This window comes from Rhinolophus sinicus, chromosome 1, assembly GCF_057876585.1.
Source record: "Rhinolophus sinicus isolate RSI-liver-muscle chromosome 1, RSI-T2T, whole genome shotgun sequence".
NCBI classification, from domain to species: Eukaryota; Metazoa; Chordata; class Mammalia; order Chiroptera; family Rhinolophidae; genus Rhinolophus; species Rhinolophus sinicus.
In genome coordinates this window covers 4,227,019-4,247,149 of record NC_142501.1, presented here as the reverse complement: position 1 = coordinate 4,247,149, position 20,131 = coordinate 4,227,019, and the positions used below count along the sequence as shown (strand labels likewise).

At 58.2% G+C, this 20,131-nt stretch overlaps 1 protein-coding gene across 1 annotated transcript in view; it reads left to right on the top strand.

Annotated features, from left to right (window-relative positions):
- Positions 1–19,869, top strand: part of TBC1D22A (TBC1 domain family member 22A) — a 273,044-nt gene extending 253,175 nt beyond the window's left edge. Inside the window, exon 13 of the mRNA XM_074326597.2 lies at positions 19,240–19,869. Coding sequence (XP_074182698.1) covers positions 19,240–19,368 — 129 coding nt within the window. The 3' untranslated portion in view covers positions 19,369–19,869. The remainder of the gene's footprint in view (positions 1–19,239) is intronic.
- Positions 19,870–20,131: the final 262 nt, after the last annotated feature.

Sequence of the window (20,131 nt, the reverse complement as noted above, 5' to 3'; positions counted from 1 at the left end):
ATCTCCTCAGGCAAGGGAAACAGAAGAAAAAATAAACAGTTGGGACTACAAACTAAAAAGGCTTTTGCACAGAAAGGAAACAACAAAATGAAAAGACAGTCTACCAAATGGGAGAAGGTATTCGCCAGTGATAACATCTGATAAGGGGCTAATATCCAAAATATATAAAGAACTCATACAGCTCAACAGCAAAAAACCAAACAATCTGATTTAAAAAATCGGCGGAGGACCTGGATAGACATTTCTCCAAAAGGACACACATGTGGCCAATAGACATGTGAAAAGATGCTCAACATCACTAATCATCAGAGAAATGCAAATAAAACCATGAGCTATCACCTCACACCTGTCAGGATGGCCGTCATCAATAGATGAACAAACAACAAGTGTTGGCGCGGAGGTGGAGACAAGGGAGCCCTCGTGCACTGCTGCAGCCACTGTGGAAAACAGGATGGAGGTGCCTCCAAAAATTTAAAGTAGAACCTACTTTATGACGCAACAATTCCACTTCTGGGTATTTATCCCAAGAAATTCAAAACACTAACTTGAAAAGAAATCTGCACCCCTATGTTCACTGCAGCACTATTCATAATAACCAAGATATGGAAAGCGAAATGCCCATCGATAGATGATTGGATAAAGAAGAGGTGGTACATACTGTGTTTCCCCGAAAATAAGGCCTAGCCAATCAGCTCTAATGCGTCTTTTGGAGCAACAATTAATATAGGACCCGGTCTTATTTTACTATAAAATAACACAGGGTCTATAATATAATTATAGTATAGAATAGTATAGTATAATGTAATATAATAATATCACCGGGTCTTATATTAATTTTTGCTCCAAAAGACGCATTAGAGCTGATTGTCCAGCTGGGTCTTATTTTCAGGGAAACAGGGTAAGTCAGACTGAGAAAGACAAACACCATATGATCTCACTTATATGTGGAATCTAAAGAACAAAATAAATGAACAAAGAAAACAGAAACAAACTCATAGTTGCAGAGAACATTTGATGGCTGCCAGATGGTAGGGAGGTTGGGGCACTGGGTGAAAAAGGTGAAGGGATTAAGAAGTACAAATTGGCAGTTACAAAATAGTCACAGGGATGGAAAGTACAGCACAGGGAATAGAGTCAATAATATGGTACTAATTATGTATCGTGCCAGGTGGGGCCTATAGACTTATCAGGGGATCATGGCATAAATTATATAAATGTCTAACCACCATGTTGTACACCTGAAACTAATATAAAATAATTTTGAATGTCAACTGTAATTGAAAAAAAATGTTAATATGAAAAAAAAAAAGACTACAGTTTTAAGTGTCAGATCCCAAATATAACTCAACTGGGTATTAAATGCTCTTTGACTGTGACTGAAATTCCTGTTCTAGGAAATGCTCACCTGGCACGTAACGTGTTCGGATTTCTGTGCGCCGCTTTCATCAGCAGTGGTGCCAATTGAGCATAAGCAGCGTAAGCCTCCTGTGTGCCAGGCCCTCTGCTGGGCACAGTAGGTAGGAGTGTGTGGGTCTGTCTGCCCGAGTCTGCCCCAGCTGTGGCCCACGGACCTCGTGCTGGTGCTGGCTGCCCACAGAAGTCGCTGGCCTCCAGGTTTCCAGTGGGAAGAATAGAGCCAGGGGGCCTACTTTGAGGCCCACCTCAGAAGTTTGTTTACTTTCCCATCTGTCCATCCATCCACCTGCCCATCCACCCATCTTCCCATCCGTCCCTCCCTCCGTCTATCCGCCCATCTGCCTGCCTGTTTGCCCGCCTGCCCATTCGCCTGTCTGCCTGCCCACATTTACTTGGACGTGTGCCCTCCTGCTCTCGAGCCCTGTGAGGCTGCAGGCCGTTAGGCCTAGTCTGTCGCAGCCTTTGCCTGGAAGGGCCTCAGAGTCACGAGGTCAGGGTCCTGGTAGAACCCTACACAGCCCTGAGGGTGACGCCCTGTGGAGACGCTTTAAGGAACCCAGGACTCCCCAGAAGGAGGCCCCGGGAAGGGCCCCGCCCTAAGCCCCCGGGACCTCTTCTCCAGGAGCCCTGCTCTGTCACCAGAGGGCCCCTTGCAGGTGGCTCAGGACCCAGGAGCCACCTCTGTGCCTGCCCCCACCCTGTCCCAGCTGGCCAGCTCGAGCCCGGCCATGTCCCCTCTGTCACCCAGGATCTGGGGACGGGCAGAATCTCCTCTTTAAAAACCTCCATGAGTTGGTGAAGACCTAAAAGGGACTTTGCCCCCAGCAGTGCATGTATGTCAGATCTGGCTGCACATTCATTCTGTGTTTCTCCGTATCTGCATGTTTATTTCACAGTGCTTAGCAATGACCGTTTCACATTCCTGAAAACACAAGGAAAGTGCCTGACGGCACACAGTTTACAGCCAGTGTTACAGGACTCGGGAGGGAAAGCCTGCGTGCGGGCTGGTTAATTAGTGTTGCATAGTTTCCGGGAATAAGCTCGCTTTTTAAATCTCCCGTCCCCCCGTGGGGTACAGCTGCCCCACACCTTTGGCAGCAAGATGTGTCTGCAGTGGCCCCTGTGTGACGAGCAAGGACTTGAGTGTGAGCTGGTCCCTAGGGAAGCACAGGCACCTCCCGGCCACCTGCCGTCACTGTCCCCTCAGTGCCCCATGTGCTCTGATGGGCGCAGTGGGCCTGTGTCTGCAGCGTGGATCCAGCCGAGTGGCTAAGACAACGCCCGCCCTCCCCCCAGGAGGAGCCTGTGCAGCGGCCGGTGGCCGAGACCAGGGCCTGCGGCGTCCTGGGGACTGGGGGCTCCGCAGCTCGTGGGATGGCATGTGTCTGCCTCCTGCCCTCCGTGTCCAGTGCCACAGCCTTCTCCTGGTACGGCCCGGTGCCCCTGCACAGGCGGTGTCACGGCACCGAGTACTTGGAGAGAAAGGAGCCCCAACACACCCAGGTTGGGGGTGTTAGGCAGCTCCCCTGCCTTTGGCTCTGTAGAAAGAGAGCCTGACCCTCGCCATGACCGGGTCTTCTGCTCTGTGTGCCCCTCGCTGCGCCAGTGCTGCCCGAGGCCTCCGTGGGCTGCACACTCCCCTCCACAGTGTGTGTTATTCCTAGAAGGCTTATTGTCGGGACGAGGGCAGCGGGACCTTCTCTGCTGGGGAGAGGGCCCTCTTCTGTCACTGGGCTGAGGCGGCTTGGACTCCACATATAGAACCCACTACCCCACCTTCCAGGCATTGCGGGGGCCTCAGGAAACGAGACCAGCTGGGAGGAGACCCCAGGAAGGTGACCCACGGGTGCTGGCACCTCATGCCACCTTAGGCCCTTCTCCTTCACTGGTCCCGTGGGCGGTGAACAGACCCGCCCTGCAGTGGCCCCTTGTCCCACTCAGCGTGCCCTTGGGCAGTGTCGCTGTCACCTGGGTCATCGCAGGGGGCTGGGGTGCAGGCCTGTGAAGGTCCTGGCCCACACACCACTCCAGTGGCTCATATCCTGGTCCTAGAGCCCGGAGCAACTGAACCCCAGCTGTGCCCACAGTAAGTGTGACCGGAACCACCACAGGGAGGGTGACAGACGCTGGGAAGTGCACCGGCATGTCAGCTGGGGGCTTAGTGGATCTGCCCTGTGGTCGCTGCTGCTTTTATGCCCATTGATAGCCATTTACAGCCAGGCTGGGCAGGCACCAGGTGAGGGTGCTCTGGAGGGAGGGGCAGAGTTGGTCGTCAGTAGGTCGGGGCCTGGCCCCAGAGACCCTGCCTGCTGAAGTGGGGCTCAGGCGGACTGATGAGGTGTGCACCCCTCTGCTGAGGGCTCAGTGTCACCTGTGATGCCCCAGATGAGTGCCAGGGGCTACGCAGGGGACACCCCAGGGAGGTGGGGAGGGCAGCCGCTCTGGAAGGGGGACCTGCTGAGGGGGCCCCTCAGCCCCGAGGCTCGGCTGGCACGCGTTGCCTCCTGCGCTGGTGTGTTGTGACAGCCAGAGCAGCTGCCCCCTGAGAGCTCGTGCCCCAGCGGGAACCCTGCGCGAGAACTGGTGGTTTAGGGTCGCCGGTGATCTTTTCAGTCTCTCCGTAAAACATGATGGTATGAAAGCGTTGTCGTAGGAAGAGGCCATCGAAGAACGTGCAGCTACAATTTAGGGAAAGGGCTCTAAGGGGCGTGTCAGACACTTAATAAGCAGGTTATGTTTCTGGGAGTTTTGATTTTAAAGTGACCCTGCATCAGTGGTTTTCACTCAGGTATCAGGTGCTCAGGAGGCATCTGGACGCATGTCGTCCCCCCCACTCCCACCCCAGTCGAATAACATTCAGGGCCTCAGCCCCAGGCCACATCAGCCCGTTTCACATTCATCCGAGTGGGTCCTCTGTGAAGCAGAGACTGACAGGAGAGGAGAGAACTTTCTAGTGGAGGCACGGGGCGGGGGTGGGGTGGGGGCCTTGCTCCAGGAAGCCAGCGTTCTTGTCCTTAGCTGCCTGGAACCCACAAGTCCCCTTCTCTCAGCCCGTGGGGTGGAGTTGTGAAAAGGAGTGATTCGCTCTCCGTCTCTCCAGCTCAGATTCCTGGCGACCAAGTCGAAGCCTTTTGATACAGTTGCCAGATAGACTTGACAAAGAAACAGTCAAAGTGACTTGAGGACAAATGCATGAGCTCTGTTCCCACAGGCAGGATGGGCCTGGCCTAGATAGGACTGCTGCCTTCAGAAGCGTGTCCCACAGCTGGGCATCCTGCTGTCCGGCCCGGGCCGCTGACACCAGTGCCGTTCTGTGGTCGCTCAGAGAATCCACTCGGGTGACGTGCAGCACACGCAGGAGTGTGAGACCGTGGGGTCGAACAGGCAGCGAGACTTTTCTTCTGATCCCTGGGCCTTGGCTCAGACCCGGGGTGGGGAGGGGTCTTCCCACCGACTTCGGTCCCCAGCGCTGGCCTCTACCCACCTGAGATGGGCTCCCCGTGTGGTAGGCTCCCCACTCCACCCACCCAGCTGATGCTGCAGCCACAGCTTTCCTCCTCCTGGGACCTGGCAGCCCGGGAGTCCTCTGGGAGCCTCTGCTCATGAGGGGGCCAGATTCAAGGCTGGAAAACAAAACCTGGTCTGAACTGGTGAAATCTGAGATGTCTCAGCAGATGGACAGACACTGCCCTGAAATGCCTCCCACCCTCAGGCAGGGGGACTCCTGGAGACAGACCCCCTGAAGATGTGCTCGCCATGATGACAGACTGTGGAAAACCTGCCAGGAAGCCAGGACACACCACACGTGGGATCTTTGCACCCCGACGAGGAATCACCGCGCAACCAGAAGAGTTTAAGAGCAAATACATGTGAAAGGAGAAACCATGTGGCCTGAGAAAAGAACAGCTGGGTTAAAAACAGTGGAACAGAGAAGAAAGTGTGTGAGCTGGCTCGGTGCTGGAGGTCCCATCCTGGGTCCGAGAACACACTCCCACTGGGCACAGCCTCAGCCAGAGGAGGGGGTGTCCCATGGGAAGGGCTGTGTTCCCCTGAAGGCCTGCTGGGAACCGCAGGATGGGGCAGGGCCGGGTAAGGGACGGAGGGCTCACCCGGCACTGGCTGGCTGTTCAGTGACCAGTCATCTAGAGGGTGGGGTCCCGAGGCCCAGAGGGGATGCCACTCTAGGCGATGGTGCGGGGCCGGTAGTAATAGAGGTGTCCAGTGTCTGCTGTGCTGAGCGACACACAGTGACCCAATGGGGACAGACTCACTAGATGGATCTCATGACGTGAAGCTCAGAAAGGCTGGGAGCCTGGGGAGGCGGCTTCACGGCCTGGCCTTCATTCCACCTGCTCGTTGGCATCGTGTCGTCACCGTGTATTTCCTTCAAACGGTTTTCAAAAAGTTTAAGAACTTAGATTTTTAACAAAATGCCACAGCACCTCAGAAGGCAAGGATGTGCCTGGCTGGTCCGGGGGGCCTTCTGGAGATGGGCAGAGCTGGGCACAGACCTTGGGTCGGGCCACTCTGTCCCCAGGTGGGACGCTTGCTGTTGGCTGGTTTGTCAGTGGTTCATTCATTCAGCAGATGGCTGGGCAGGGGTGCCGACCAGCCCTGTCCCCCAGGGGCGCAGAGGCCGGGAGCAAAGACAGACCTGCCGTGGGTATCTCAGGAGCTCCCAACAGACCAGAGATCAGGGTCAAGGAGGAAGGTTCTGGAAGGGCTGATTCTGGAGCTAAGGCTGCTGGGAAGGTCTGTGTGGCTAAGGGCCCTCGGGCTTGTAGACATTTGTTCTTTCAAAGGTTTGCTGAGTCTCCTGGGAAGTTTTCCTGGTGCTTGTCGTGGACCCTGGGTGCCACAGTCTCCGGCTCAAGGGGCATCTCGGTGCTTTGGCCCAGCACCGTCTGTGTTCACTCATGAATCTCCTTCCCAGCCTCACATGATCCCCTTCAGAAGTGGGGCCCCAGTCTCCTGGCTACACGCAGTAGGCACCCACATTCGTGTTTCCACTGCCTGCCTCATGCTCAGAAGTCGTGAGGGCTGGGTCTGTGCAGCAGCGGAGAGCAGCGGTGCCCGCCGGCCCGCCCGCCCGCTCGCCTACCTGGCCCAGAGCTCCGCCTGGTGAACACCACCCGTGGGCCCAGCCTGTCCGACCCTGTGCTCCACTTCGGCACCTGTTGTCCTGAGAACTGTGTTCCTGGGGCCGGCTGACTGAGGGCAGCTGAGCGGGGCCCCTTGGAGCCTCGGCCTCCTGGCTCTGTCACTGGCTTCAACATGACAGCGAACAAGCCATTTGAGGTCCCTGCCTTCTGCATCTCATCTGCAGAATGGGTGTAAGACGTTTCTCTAAGTGGTAGGTCAAATGAAAAGGTGGGGACACAGAGTGGTTCTTCTGAAAACACTGGAGACCAGCGTCGGCACAGTCTTCCTTGTAGGATCACTGTGCTTGCCCGAAACACACGGAGCAGGAAATGAACAGGACAGAGCGACACTGGGCGGCTGGGCCTCTCCGGCTTAACCGCGCTCCTGCAGCCCCGCACGGCCCCGGGCCGCCCTGGCCGAGCTTGGACTGAGGGTGACGGAGCAGTCGGGGCCTGGCCTCCGGCCAGCCTGCGCCTCGGCTCTGAGTTCAGCTTTTCAGAATCTCAGAAGTCAGCAAATAACTCAGCAAGCTATTCAATATCAGCAAACCGATAGAAGGTTTAGATGGAGACACAAAGGCCCAGAGCCGTGAACTCAGAGCTGGGAAGAACAAAGCTGGGGGGTCGACACCACCAGCCTCGAGACTCACTCTGCAGCTGTGCAATCAAGTCAGGGTGGGTTGGGGGAAGAACAGACGGATAGATCAGTGGAACAGAACAGACAGCTCGGGTACAGACCCACATAAATACAGTCAACTGACCTAGGACAAAGGGGCAGAGAGGCCACACCACGGAGCAAAGACAGTCTTTCCAACAGATGGCGCTGGGACAAGGGGACATCCACGTGCAAAGAAATGAACCTAGACACAGAACTCACACCCGTCACCAAAAGTAACTCAAAGTGGATCACTGTAAAACACAAAACCTAAAACTCCTAGAATATAACATAGGAGACAATCTAGATGACCTTGAGAACGGGGACAACACCAGAGACACGACCCATGAAAGAAATCATTAATAAGCTGGACTTCACTAAAATTAAAACTTCTGTTCTGTGAAAGGCGATGTGAAGAGAATGAGAAGACAAGCCAGACGGGGAGAAACTCTTTGCAAAACGCATCTGAGGAAGGGCTGGTGACCACAATATATAAAGAGCTCTTAAAACTCAACAACAAGAAAACAAACAACCCAATTGAAAAATGTCAAAGACCTGAATAGACACCTGAGAGAAGGTGTTCATATGGCAAATAAGAATGTGATGCTCCACTTCACATGGCATCATACGTCATCCACTTCATGTCTCTAATGCAAATTAAAGAGATCCTACGCTACACTATAGAGTGCCCCAAACCCAGGGCACTGACCCCCCCAGATAACGGCGAGGACGTGGGCAGTAGGACCTCTCACTGCTGGTGGGGATGCAAATGGTGCAGCCACGTTGGTAGACAGTTGGTGGTTTTCACAAAATTAAACCTCCTCTTAGCATACATGCCCCTTGGCATTCACCCAAGGGAGGTAAAACTTACGTCCACATAAAAACGGAGCCCCCCCCCATGGTTACACGGCGTGGAGGTGTCCTGTAGGGTCACCCCAGGGCTGGCCTGCAGAGGCCACACCGTGGGGGGCTGTGAGTGGCGTCCGGTCAGACTCCTCCCCACGCGCCCAGTCCTGTGCGCCTGACACCTCACATGCCGTCACTTTGGCCCTGCGTTAAAACGCTCGGTGCTGGTTCTGTGTGACGCGTAGCGCTCGCTCTCTGGTGCTCCTGTCACCCCCTGCTCTCTCCACGTCGCAGCAGCGCAGCGCAGGTCAGTGGCCCCGTAAGTGCCTGCAGAAGCCACACTGCGCGTCGTTCCTCCCGCCTCCCGGGCAGCGGGTCAGTGTGAGGGCACACAGTGAGCAGGTCGGGACGTGTGACAGCTTTTACAGTGTGTGTGACAAGGAAAACCATTGTGCTGCAGAGTCTGAATCCGCTCCGGGCATCAGCGTTACCACCGCTTACATGTGGCCTGTGAAAGCGAGGTGCGTGGCCTGAGGTGTCCTGGTGGGAAGCCTGTGTCCCAGGGTGGCAGGCAGAGACCTTCCTCGTGGGCTGGGGGCTGTTGGGACCCATGTCCCTTGTGGCCTCTCTCACTCTAGAAGGTCCGTCCCCACCGGCCCTCAGGCTGCTCAGGACCCGAGCTCGCGATGCACAGCCACCGTGTGAACCATTCCTAGCAGTCACTCTGAACCCCCGCACCTGTACAGGGAGAGAGCGGCGTCTCCGACTGGCCGTCCCCACCCCAGGGAAGGTCCCTGTACAGTGGGCATCACAGCGCACGGGGCTCCAGGCACAGGCTTGTCAGGCTCGTGGTTTGGGCGCAAATCCTGCTGATCTGTCTGGCAGGCTGTGTGGCCGAGGGCAGGCGACTTGACCTCTCTGAGCCGAGCTTCCTCCCATGTGCCTGGCAGTGAGAGTAACACCCATGGGGTGGGGGTGGGGGCTGGCTTCCAGGGCTAACGTGCTTGGTGCTGTGCAGTCTGGAAGGAACACTCAGTGCCATTGCTGGCCTCCAGTCTGTCACTTGTTCCCCAGGGGTGGCGGGCAGCAGGCAGTTAGTTACATGTTGGAGTTCCTTCTGGCTCCACCGCTGTTTGGGGGATGGCTGAGGAGCAGGTGGGGCCCCAACGGTCCCCGTCAGGTTGGCCCAGGAAACCTCTGAGGCGGCCCCCCCCCCCCCCTTGAGGGACACTGTTGTCCCCCTGCCCCAGGCAGGCCCGTGACTGACTGTGGGTGGCGTTTTCCTGTTTGTTTCTTTGACTTCCAAGAGATTTACTGTGTCCTGGCGATTGTGGAGGGCCTGGGCACTCAGTGTTGAGACACCTGGCAGGGGGAAGGGTTGCCAAGGAAACTGGAAAGGTGGAGAGGGTAGAGGGGGCTTTAGGAGGGGGGAGGGTCAACAGGGAGAATGGCTCTGGGGACCCATTGGATGTGGTGGGCAGGACCAGATGTGGGGAGCCAGGGCACCCCAAGGTGGCCAGAGCAGCCCCACCCCCGACCAACACTGGCTGTCTCTGCCCCAGAGCCCGGGAGACCTGGGGGTGCCCCACCCCCCTGTGTCCACCCACAGTGTGGGCACTGCTGTGGGCCTGTGGGCAGCACCCCCAGAGTTGTGGGGCTGGCTCCACCTGCATCCCCTGTAGACACGGGGAGCGAGGACTGCTGTTGGGTCTTACGTCCCAGCGTACAGGTCGCCAGGACCACAACCACAGCGCCCACTGGCCCCCTTCCCGCTCCTCTCTGCGGGCCTCCACTGATTTCTCCGCGTGAGAAGCAGGAGCGGCCCCCAGACTCGCCACCCTGTCCCCACGGTCCCTCACTAAGGCCCTTTGGGAAGGACCATCTCTGCACCTTGTAGATAGACGAGTGGGACCAGCCTCCCTCCCATGAGTGGGTGTCCCTCCTGCCCAGCCTGTCTCAGGACAGTGTCTCCGCAGCGTCCCCTCTGTGACCAGCCTCCTGGCCCCACAAAGAAGGAAGGTCGACCAGGTTGAAGCCGACTAATTGCTCTGCCAGGATTAAACCGTTCTCTGTGCTGGAGCCTGTCCCTCACCGCAGGCACAGAGATAAACAGAAGGGCCCTGGATGGAGCGCTCGCACCAGGCTGGGGTTTTCGGTACCCAGAGGTGTCTGTCTCCTTTGAACTCCTCTTTTGGAAGGAAATGTGGAATTAATTACAAGGACAGTGTCCCTCCCCAGCCATCAGGCTCCTTAGAAGACTGCTCTATTGCGGTGTCCCCATCTATTATCCACGTTCCAGAGGGCTGTCACCAGCGAGTTGGCCAGCCCGGCAGCTGGCTGTCTGTCCCAGCCGGCTGTCACCGTCCTTCTACTTCTAGCTCTGGTTTGGTCCAGAACCTGACAAGATTTTCAGGCTAATAACTGGATTGTCAAAGAAGTCAGCTGTCACAAGATGGTCTGGGGTGGGAGGTGGGCGGGAAGCGTGGAGCAGCCCCCGAACAGCCCAGCCCAGCGCTGGCCACCAGGGGTCGCCCAGCCCTTCACCCCCTCCTGGAGGGCGTTAGGGCCAGCGGGGCCATGACCCTTAGGACATCACGGCACTGCCGCCACGCTTGATGAGCAGGAGGTCTCGCGTCCTGGGCTCAGGGTCGTGTCGCTGGGGTTGGAGCCTGGTGGGGACGCAGGGTGGACCTCGCGAGTCAGACCCCCGAGTGAGTGTTGCCGGGAGAGAGCAGTGTGCCGGCCTGGACTGGCCTTTGTGTGCGGGTCCTTGCCTGCTGAGCGTGAGGCTGTGTTCTGGATTCTTTGATCTGCTGGTTAAAAGGCCATCGAGGGTGATGGAAAGCTTAAAAATAAGATAAATAAGGATGAGCTTTTCATAAGCAATTTCCTTCCTGGGTCTCTGGGCCTCTCCCGCACGCTGTGGCTGGTACCCGACACCGAGGAGAGGGACAGACAGGTGGTCCGTCAAGTGCACCCCAGCATACCTGCGTCAGGTAGCGTCTCAGCCCTGCAGCTGTGGTTCCTCTCCCGGGTCCCCCTCCCCTTCCCTCCGTGTGGCGGGGCAGGGCTGAGCTTCCCACTGTCCCCGACCCCGGAGCCTCCCGCTGGCTTGCCCTCTGGTGAGCTCCAGAAGGACCAGGGCTGAGTGCTGCCACCCGGCGCCCGCCCGAGTCTGTGCGGATGGGTCACAGCCCTGTCCTTGTGTTTGCGGCTGGTCGTGGCCGTCACTGGAATCCTAGAGCGATCAGCTCCGTGTGACCCAGACTCTTCAGCCCGTCAGTGTGCATGCAGCACAGATGCCCCAGGAAGCCCGGGTGAAGGTTTGGGGACAAGTCCTTGCTTGTGAAAAGACAGGTCACCCTCATTTGTGTCTGGATCAGAATGGGGCCTCCTTGTCAGGTAAACAGAAAGGAAGAAGGAGAGGGAAGAGAGACGGGCGGGGGAGGGCAGCTGCAGCCCCGTGGGGGAGGCGGGGAGGCCCCAGCCGGCTTCTTCCCACCGGAGCTTACAGCTGGCCCTGCCTCCTTGGCAGCAGGCCCCGGCCTCCAGTTCGTGGATGTGGGGGGAGGTGGGTCGGGAAGCTGAGAGTAGTGCCCAGGCAGCAGTGCTGGGAGCAGCCAGCCCCTGTCCCCCTCCTGCCAGCACAAGGCCTCAGCTAGGCCTGCTGGGAGCCGCCTCGAAGGACCGCCACGTGGCTGCGGTCCCCTGCCCGCCCCCCACGCAGACCCCGCACACCACACACACCATGGTGCAGACACACCACACATCCAGGTGGAGCAGGGCTGGCCCCTCGGCGTCGTTTGCGTAGCTGCTCCCCCTTCGGTCGGCCCAGAGGCGTTCCTTCCACTTACACACTCAGTGCTTGTGCGCTGTGCGCGCCGCCGTGAGCAGGAGGCATGCGCCTGAACACAGACCCGGGGCTGGGGCAGCTGGAGCAGGCAGTTAGGAGCCGGAGCGTGAGCACGTGGCAGGGTCTTGATTTCCAGTTGACTCTGTCCCCGTCAGAGCCTCCCGAAGTCTGTACTTGTTTGTCACTTAGTGGGACCTAATTCCTGGCTGCTGGGCCCTGGGGAGGGGACCCTTGGTTGGCAGCACGTCCCTCGACAGAGCCCTTGCTCTGCTGCCCCTTCAGGATTCCCGCATCCGGGCTGCGCAGCCATGCCCTGGAGAAGGGGACACTTTTGTCTAGGTCTGCCTGGGGCTGTGGTCCGTGAGATGACGTCCTCGGCAGCCCTGAGCCGCCATTTTAAGTATCAAAATGCAGGATTTTCTGTTGGAGTTTTGCTTTAGTGCCTGAAATCTGAATCCTTTAATGATTGACACCCTGACTGGCTCTCTTCCTAATTCTTCCATGACCCCAGTGGCCAACCGTTGGCACTGGGAGCATGAAGGGAAGGTGGGTCCCACAGGAAAATCAGGGCTGTGGCCTCAAAATGACTACGAGATTCCAGGCGGAAAAATCCCCAGCTACCCACTCTCCTCCCTTCAAGGCCCCACGGGCTGTGGGATCCGACACGGACGCCCCAGGAGCAGCTGGCTCGTCCTCACGCCCTTCTGCGTTGGAGAAGGGACCACGGGGCCGCCACTGCTCCCAGCCTTTTCCAAGTCAGTTCCTGTTCACACGGTCAGTCTCTGGACCTTTAAAAGTCATGCTTAGGAAACAAGCAAAAGGCCTCAGGTTTCAGTATCGATGATGGGCTGGGGTGTCTCAAGGTGGTAGCATTGGTAAGTTTTACTAACCTCTCGCTGAGTCTTAAAAGATGGATTGGAGTTACCCAAAGCCGAGAAGGAGGGGTCGGCCCCAGGCCGCACCAGCCGGTGGGCACAGGAGCCCGCGCAGCCTTCCCCTCGGGCTCCTGCGGCCCCGCCCTGCCCCGTGCGACTCACACACTGGACGCGGAGTGTGTGACCGAGGATGTGGCCAGCCCCACAGCATTAGGACCAGGACGTACGGTCACTCACAGCCCAGTCCTCCCAGGAAGAGGGCCTCATGCTCTTGAGTGGTGACACTCCAAGGTCTTCTTCTGTGGCCGTGTCACCAGCCAGGGAACAGGACTGGGCCTGCTCCCACATGTGCCTCCCAGGGTGAAGCCTGCCCCAGGGCCAGGCAGCCGACCCTGACTGTGACGTCTGACAGGGAGCAGCCAGCAGGGAGGAGGGTGCAGAAATGAGGGAGCCACTGCCAGACAGCAGCACAATTCCAGAAAAGGCGGCCGGTGCACCCAGCTTCTGCGCCCACCACGCCATCACCCCGTGGCCCCCAGCCCTGGGGCGCCCACGAGGCCCGGCCTGGAGCACCCGAACCATTAGCATTCCCCCTGTGCCGTCAGCCCTGCCAGCGGGCGCCTCAAAGCCTTTTCGGTATAATTTAATCTCGGCCTCTCTTTTATTTTCCATTTTACACGTGTACTTACCAAGAACAGGTATTTTATGTTGAATATGGATTCAAACCCCAGCAGATCCTGCCCAGGCAGGAATACAAATGACCTGTCCATCCACTGGCCGTCAGGGGCCGCGGTTTTGGGGGCACCAGGACCCTCGCCCTGCGGAGCGCTCCGTCCCTGGACACTCTCTCGGGCGGGCAGATGAGCTGCCAATGGCGGGGACAGTGGGGCCAGAGTCGGGCAGGAGGCAGCAGGGCAGGCCAGACCAGCCTTTCCTCGTGGAGGGTGAGCGTGGGTGCCCAGCAGAGCGCAGGTGGGCCCGGGCGCAGGTTCTGGCTACGACGGGCATGGCAGTGCTGGCTCCAAGCCCCGTGCGCCAGGCATCGTGTGAGGCCCACATGTGCCAGCCCCTCCAGTCCTCACCACAGCCCTGGAGTCACCTCCGAGGTGTCCGTCATGCACCCAGGGCCCCACAGGTGGCAATAGGATGATGTGACGACTGTGATGAAACAGGGCTCCTGCTGGAGCGCTTCTCTGCCCTAAGCAGCTGTTACTGACCCTCCGACCTCCCGGCCAGGAGGCCACTGCTGTCACTGTCTCCGCCTCGCACGGGGGCCTGACGTCCAGGGCTCCGGCCAGCTGGCCACCCAGTGCTCTGGGGCCGGCGTGTGTGGCGTGTGTGGTTTGCAGGTGCTGAGCCAACCAGGGCCTCAGCCTCCTCACCTGAAAGGCTGAGGAGCTGGCCGCCGTGCCCAGGCCGTCCTCCGGGAGCCCCCGTGCTGCTGTGCTGCTCTCCAGACCCTGGGTGTCCCTGCAGCCTCGCCAGGTAGTGGACACCAGGGCCTTCCTTGCACAGGTGGCCGGCGTGCCCCGAGCACTTAGGTTTCTAGCCAAGCTGCACAAATTGAGCGTTGGAGGACGGTGCGAAAGTGAATTAAACCAATTAGGCTGCTACCTGACTTTTGTGTCAGCGTCCTGACTCCTGTTTCTTCTTTCTCAGTTCAGGGGAGAAAATGAGAGTTGGCAAATGGGCCCTTTAGCCGCGTCATGACTAATTTATTCACCTCTGCATGTTGGCAATTTGGAAACTCCTGACTGGAGCAGCTTTTAAGCCACCCTCTGTGTCTGGGCCGTGCCTGTGTTGTTCAGGCCCTCCCACTGCCCAGGGGAGCCTGCCAGGCCCTGCTCACCCAAGGGGCCCAAGAAGGGGCACTGGTCCCGCTGCTCCCGGTGGGCACCCCAGGTCAGGGCCAGTTGGGGAGGCAGGAATCTCTGTGTTACTTAAGGCCGTGCTGTCCAGTGGTGCAAGCTTGTCACGTGGGAAATGGGCAATTTTCCGCTGGCCTCTTAGTGATGGAAAAGAAGAAAAAGGTGAAATTAATATTTTACTTAACCCGGTACGTCCAAAATACTGTCTTTCAACCCATGAGCAATACGAAAATTAAGAAACATTTTAGGATCTTGTTCAGACGGAGTATTCGAGGTCCGGAGTGTCCTGTACACGGACATGTGTGTGCACGGAGCCCTCGAGTGGGCAGCAGACCGGAAGGCCCACACGCAGGAGTAAATACTGTCTGTCTCGGCTTCGTGTGTGTCTGTCTGTGACCTGATCCCACTGCCCCACACACACACCCGCACACGACACCCCGCAGGTGAGCCTTGTTGCTGCTGCATGGGGCTGACTCGGGCCATCCTCAGGATACGGTCACCGAGTGAAAGACCAGGAAACAGTATCAGCCCCGCTGGGCTTGCTTCTGTCCACATCGGTCCCGTGGGTCCTGACTCGCCATTCTGGTGCATGAACCTGGTTACAGCACAGCGTGTTGTCCACGTCACTTCATTTACTCGGCAGACAGACCTGCTTCCTGTTGTCCGGGGGGGCGGGGGGCGGGCGCGGTGCTGAACCTTCAGTGAGAAAGAGGCTTGTTCTGAGAGCCTGGGCCCAGGGCCCCTGGACCAGGCGGCTGCCCCCTCTGAGCGGCCAGAGAGGTCAGTCGTGAGGTTCAGGGATGGGCTCTTTGCAGAGCACCGCCGGGTGAGTGGTGGCCCCGTGACAGGAGCACATACCCTGACACTGCTCCTGACGCAGAGACGGGATGATGGGTGGCCTGTTTTATGCACCGAGCAGCTCATGGTCCCATCAGTTCTTTGGGAATATTTTAAATACAGTTCGTCTCGTATCAGACGTTAGGCTTTAAAGTTCCAGTCCAAAGACGTTAAGAAGTGGTGTCCTCTCGGGCTTCTGGGCAGCCTCAAAATGACCCAGGCCGGAGTCCTCGCCACAGCCGTCGGTCGGCGCATGTGGTGCATTTATTCTTGGGACATTTGTCTCGTGTGTCGCGTGCCAGGTAGCTCGGCAGGAGAATAAGATGTTGTCTCTGCCTCCGGGCGTGCTGTCAGTGAGAACACAATGTCTTGTTAAACTTGTTTGCTCAACTGTCATTTCCCACGGATGACAATTTATTCCGCTAAAATGCTGCTGCTCCGATTGCTATTGCTACGTAACACTAACAGTGATCTCAGCCACAACACTCGAGTCATAGTAGTGGCAGGTGACACTTACCTTGTGCTTTTCTATTCTGGCACCGAGGGGGGCACTTTATACATATTAACAACCCAGTGAGGGAGGGATGTTACTGTCCCCATTTACAGGTGAGGAAACTGAGGCACAGTCTGTTATGAGGCTGGCGTAGCTAATAGTTGTCCAAGGACGTCCCTGCGAAGGTTGTGGGGTCACGATGGCAGGAGGGCCGGGGCTTGGACCAGTGCCTCTGACATCTGAGCTGGGGTCTCTGCACCCGCTCACTGCTGCCCCTGCTCTCCTGGTCTCTGTAAGGCGCCAGACAGAACTCTGGGGCCCTGGGAGGGGACCCTTGCCCACTTTCCTAGAGCCCAAGGACGCCAGTGTGTCACCATTTTGTCCTTCATGGAATGGCGTACGCTCAGAAAGATAATCATGCTTTGCCAATGGCAGTGTAATTCGTCTGACTTTCTGGAAAAATGAAACCCTTTGGCAAGAAGTACCCAAAGCCATCACGTTATTTGCTCTTTGACGTTAGATGGCTCACCTCTCGGAACCTACCCGGAGACAAAAAGCAGCAGCAGGAAGGTTTCTGTCTCCAGAATGTCCAGCTACCCTGTTTGTGCTCAGAATCCCCAGGGAACAGCCAGGCTTCTGACCTTCACTTTGCATCCCACTACGCCTGCACGGCCACCTGGTAACCAGGAAGACCACCTGTGACCCACACGCTCATGATGGAACATCCACAGTGCCCCGGGTACAGTCACAGCCGCTGGTCTCACCGAGAACCAGGACAGTGCACTGCCCAGGCCCCACCCCAACGTTCTGGGCTGGCTGCCCTGTGGTGGCGCCGGGGTGCCAGCCGGGTCCCAGAGCTCCCTGAGTGACCCTGCTGTGTGGTCAGGGCCGAGAACCGCAGCCCACAGGCCGTGTAGGTGGACACAGTTCCATCGCCTACATCCTTCGCTGCCCACTGTGGACAGTCCATGTCCACATGGAACGCACGTAACTCGGGCTGACTGTGAAGGGAAGGGCGCGGGAGCCGAGGTGCCTGCTGGGGCTTGTTGACATGGTGGCATCTCGTGGTCAAGGGGAGGAAGAGAATGACAGCGACCTGACTCATTGTGATTTCTGACGATGTCAGTGTTGTGAGCAAGCCTTCCTTTAATTGTCACATCCCTTAATGTGGCCGCAGCATCGTGTGTGGAAAAATTAGGACCGAAAACGGAATTGCCGTCTACAGTTTGCTGGACTGGCCGTCGATGGGCCCCTGTCCCAGCCCGTCCCTCCCAGGAGAACAGGTCCCCTGTGATGTGACCCAGTGACAGCCTCGTGAGCCATGGTTGTTTACCAGAATGATGTGGGTAATGCAGAGCAGCTCACGGCTGAGAAATGTGCCGTGATTCCCAGGTCGGAAACATCGCTGCCCAGTGCGTAAATAAGACAGGCCTTTTTAAAAAAGAAATCTGTATTTAAGGACGTGTTTGACTGTGTTCCTTGCCTCCCGTAAAGGTCATCCAGATAGATTTTTCCTTCTTTAGCATTGCAGGCCGCGAAGCACTGGGCATTTCTATTCTCCCTCCATCCGGTGAACCTGGGGGACTAAATTAGATTCTGAAATTGAGTGTGTAGCCGAGTTGGCGAGTTCCCGTAATGGGAGGGTATTGCTTCTCACCTTGCAAGTAGCGAGGTCATGATAATATGAAGCGAAGTGGATTAAAAATAAAACCAAAGGTATTTATTTACGACCTGCTCCGAATTGGATTGGCACCCGTGTAAGTCGCATCTAATGGTGAAAGACAGCAGATTGATGTTGATCTGTCCCCGGGGACATTCTGCCAGTGAAATTTGCTCTGTGAATTCAATTTAAAGGCCCCCAGAAAGTATGTAAAATGCAAAAGGAAATGGGATTGAGGAAGGGGAAAGCAGCAGCAACGGTGAAACATTGCAGGAGAGTCCGGCGTGCGGCTTGTGATTCGGGGATGGGGCGAGGGCTCCAGGCCTGACGCAGGGCCACTTTGCCACTTGCCCGGCACAGGCAGCCCCAGGCGGGAGCTGGGAGCCCTCATTACAGAGGAAGAACCCACAGCCCCAGGAGGGTCAGTGGTGGGCCAGCCCCACGAAGCCACGTGGTGGCGCAGCCAGGGTCCGCGCCCAGGCCCGGGTCCGCGTCCACATTCTGCGTGCACACAGCCGCCGGGCTGTGCTGATGGCTCAGCAGTCTCCCCTGGAGATAAAGGAGCTTGGGCAGGCCCGGGGCCTCACATAAGACGGGGCCAGGGCCGGGAGGTGAACACTGACCCCACTTCCCCCGCCGTGCCCCCCTCTGCGGGCTTGCAGGAACAGGAAGCTTTGCCAGGGCCTGTGCTCCCCTGAAACCTACCCCATCGTTGGTGGGGTCACCGGCTACTCTGGACATGGGACAGCCTGTCAGGAGGACTGGTCTGCGGGCACGATGGTCAGTGTGGGGGGCTGCGTGGACCCAATACCTTTCCTTCTGGCACCTGCCTCGGTGGCAGTTTAGTAGGTCACCGTCTCTTCAAGGTCTCGCCCTGGCTTCTAAACTGTGAGCTCCCAAGATAGCCATGTCCTGTGGCGGGGCCTCAGTGCCAGCCCGCCGAGCTGGGACCCGGGCCACTGCAGGGTGGTGGGGCTGGGGCAGCTGAGGGGCTCCCACGCAGTCTCCCCTGGAGACCCTGAGAATCAAGTGAGTCACAGCAACGAGGGCTGCCTGTGCCCACGTGCCCCGTGTTTCCCTGCCTGGTCTGTGGCTTGTGTGCGCCTGCCCAGTGTCACTGCTGCAGTGTCACCAGATGCACAGAAATGTGTGCCTGGAGACGCCCTGGGATGGCACCTTCCTTCCAGTTCTGTAGAGCCTCCAGTGAGTAGATGGGGCACGAGGTTGCTGGGCCGAGGCTGCGCCCCTCAGCCAGGCCCGGCCCCACCAGTGCCTGGACCCTCGGTGCTGGGGAGTCGGTTACATAGGTCACAGCTGTGAAATGCTGGGGTGGCACAGCCCCCAGCACCCCAGCAGTGCGTCTCCTAAGTCTGGGCGTCTTCCTGGCTGCTGGCCCGGGGCCTGTTGGGAGGACTGGAGAGGGGACACCACTGCTGGGCTGCTGGGGGGTGGGGCTGGGACAGCAAGGCACCCCCTCAGCTCGGCATCCCTCCCGCCCCCCCCCCCCCCCCCCCGCTGGCCAGGTGCGCCCTGGTCTGCAGCCCCGCAGCCCACCGCTGTCGCTTCCTCTGACTTGGCCTGTCTCTCTCCTCCAGGAGCTGCTGCTCTTCCTGCAGAACCTGCCCACAGCCCAGTGGGGTGACGGGGACGTCAGCCTGCTGCTGGCCGAGGCCTACCGCCTGAAGTTCGCCTTTGCCGATGCCCCCAATCACTACAAGAAGTGAGCGTGGGGCCCTCGCAGGCAGCAGGCCACTGCCCCGGGACAGGTGCCTACCTGCCGGCCGGATGCAGGCCTGCGGCCAAGGAGAGGCCTTGCTGGACGGCCCGGTCCTCCGGAGAGCGTGCGGGACGGTGCCAGGCGCAGTACGGGGCCCGGCGAAGGTGGGGCGGCATCTGTTTTCTGAGATACCAAAGAGAGTCAGGGGGTCCCGGCCGTGTGGGGCCAGTGAGGGGCAGGCCCGCCCCTGTCCTGGAGCATCCTTGCCAAATGACCACCCCCTGCAGTCCCCAGCCCGCGGCCACCTGGGAAGCAGACCTTCCTGCAGAGGCCTGCTGGTGGGGGCCGGGGCAGGGGAGGTGGTAGCCATCTGTACCTACTTTGAAATGCGAAAGTTCTATTCTGTTGAGTGAAAGAGAATAAAGACAGAGCAGTGAGGAGACTCGCACTAGCCTGGGAAGCATTCTCCCACGGGCCTCACAGCAGCTGTGACCATTTGGCACTTTAATTTTGCTCTGCACTTTCTTGCTTTAAGTGGGGCTAGAAGCAGACCGGCTCCTCCGTGAGCCAGGCCTAGCGCCTGGGGCTCTGGCTGCCGTGGGCTGGGAGCAGCAAGGCCTCCAAACTGCCTCGCTTTCCCTCTCCGGCCTCGTAAGAGAGAAGCTGAGCGTCTGGCCACCTCAGGTAACCCACGGCGGAGGCTGTTCTGCAGGAAGTGAGGGGGAGCCTCAGGGCTGCCGCTCAGACAGATGGGCAGGTGGGGTTCAGTC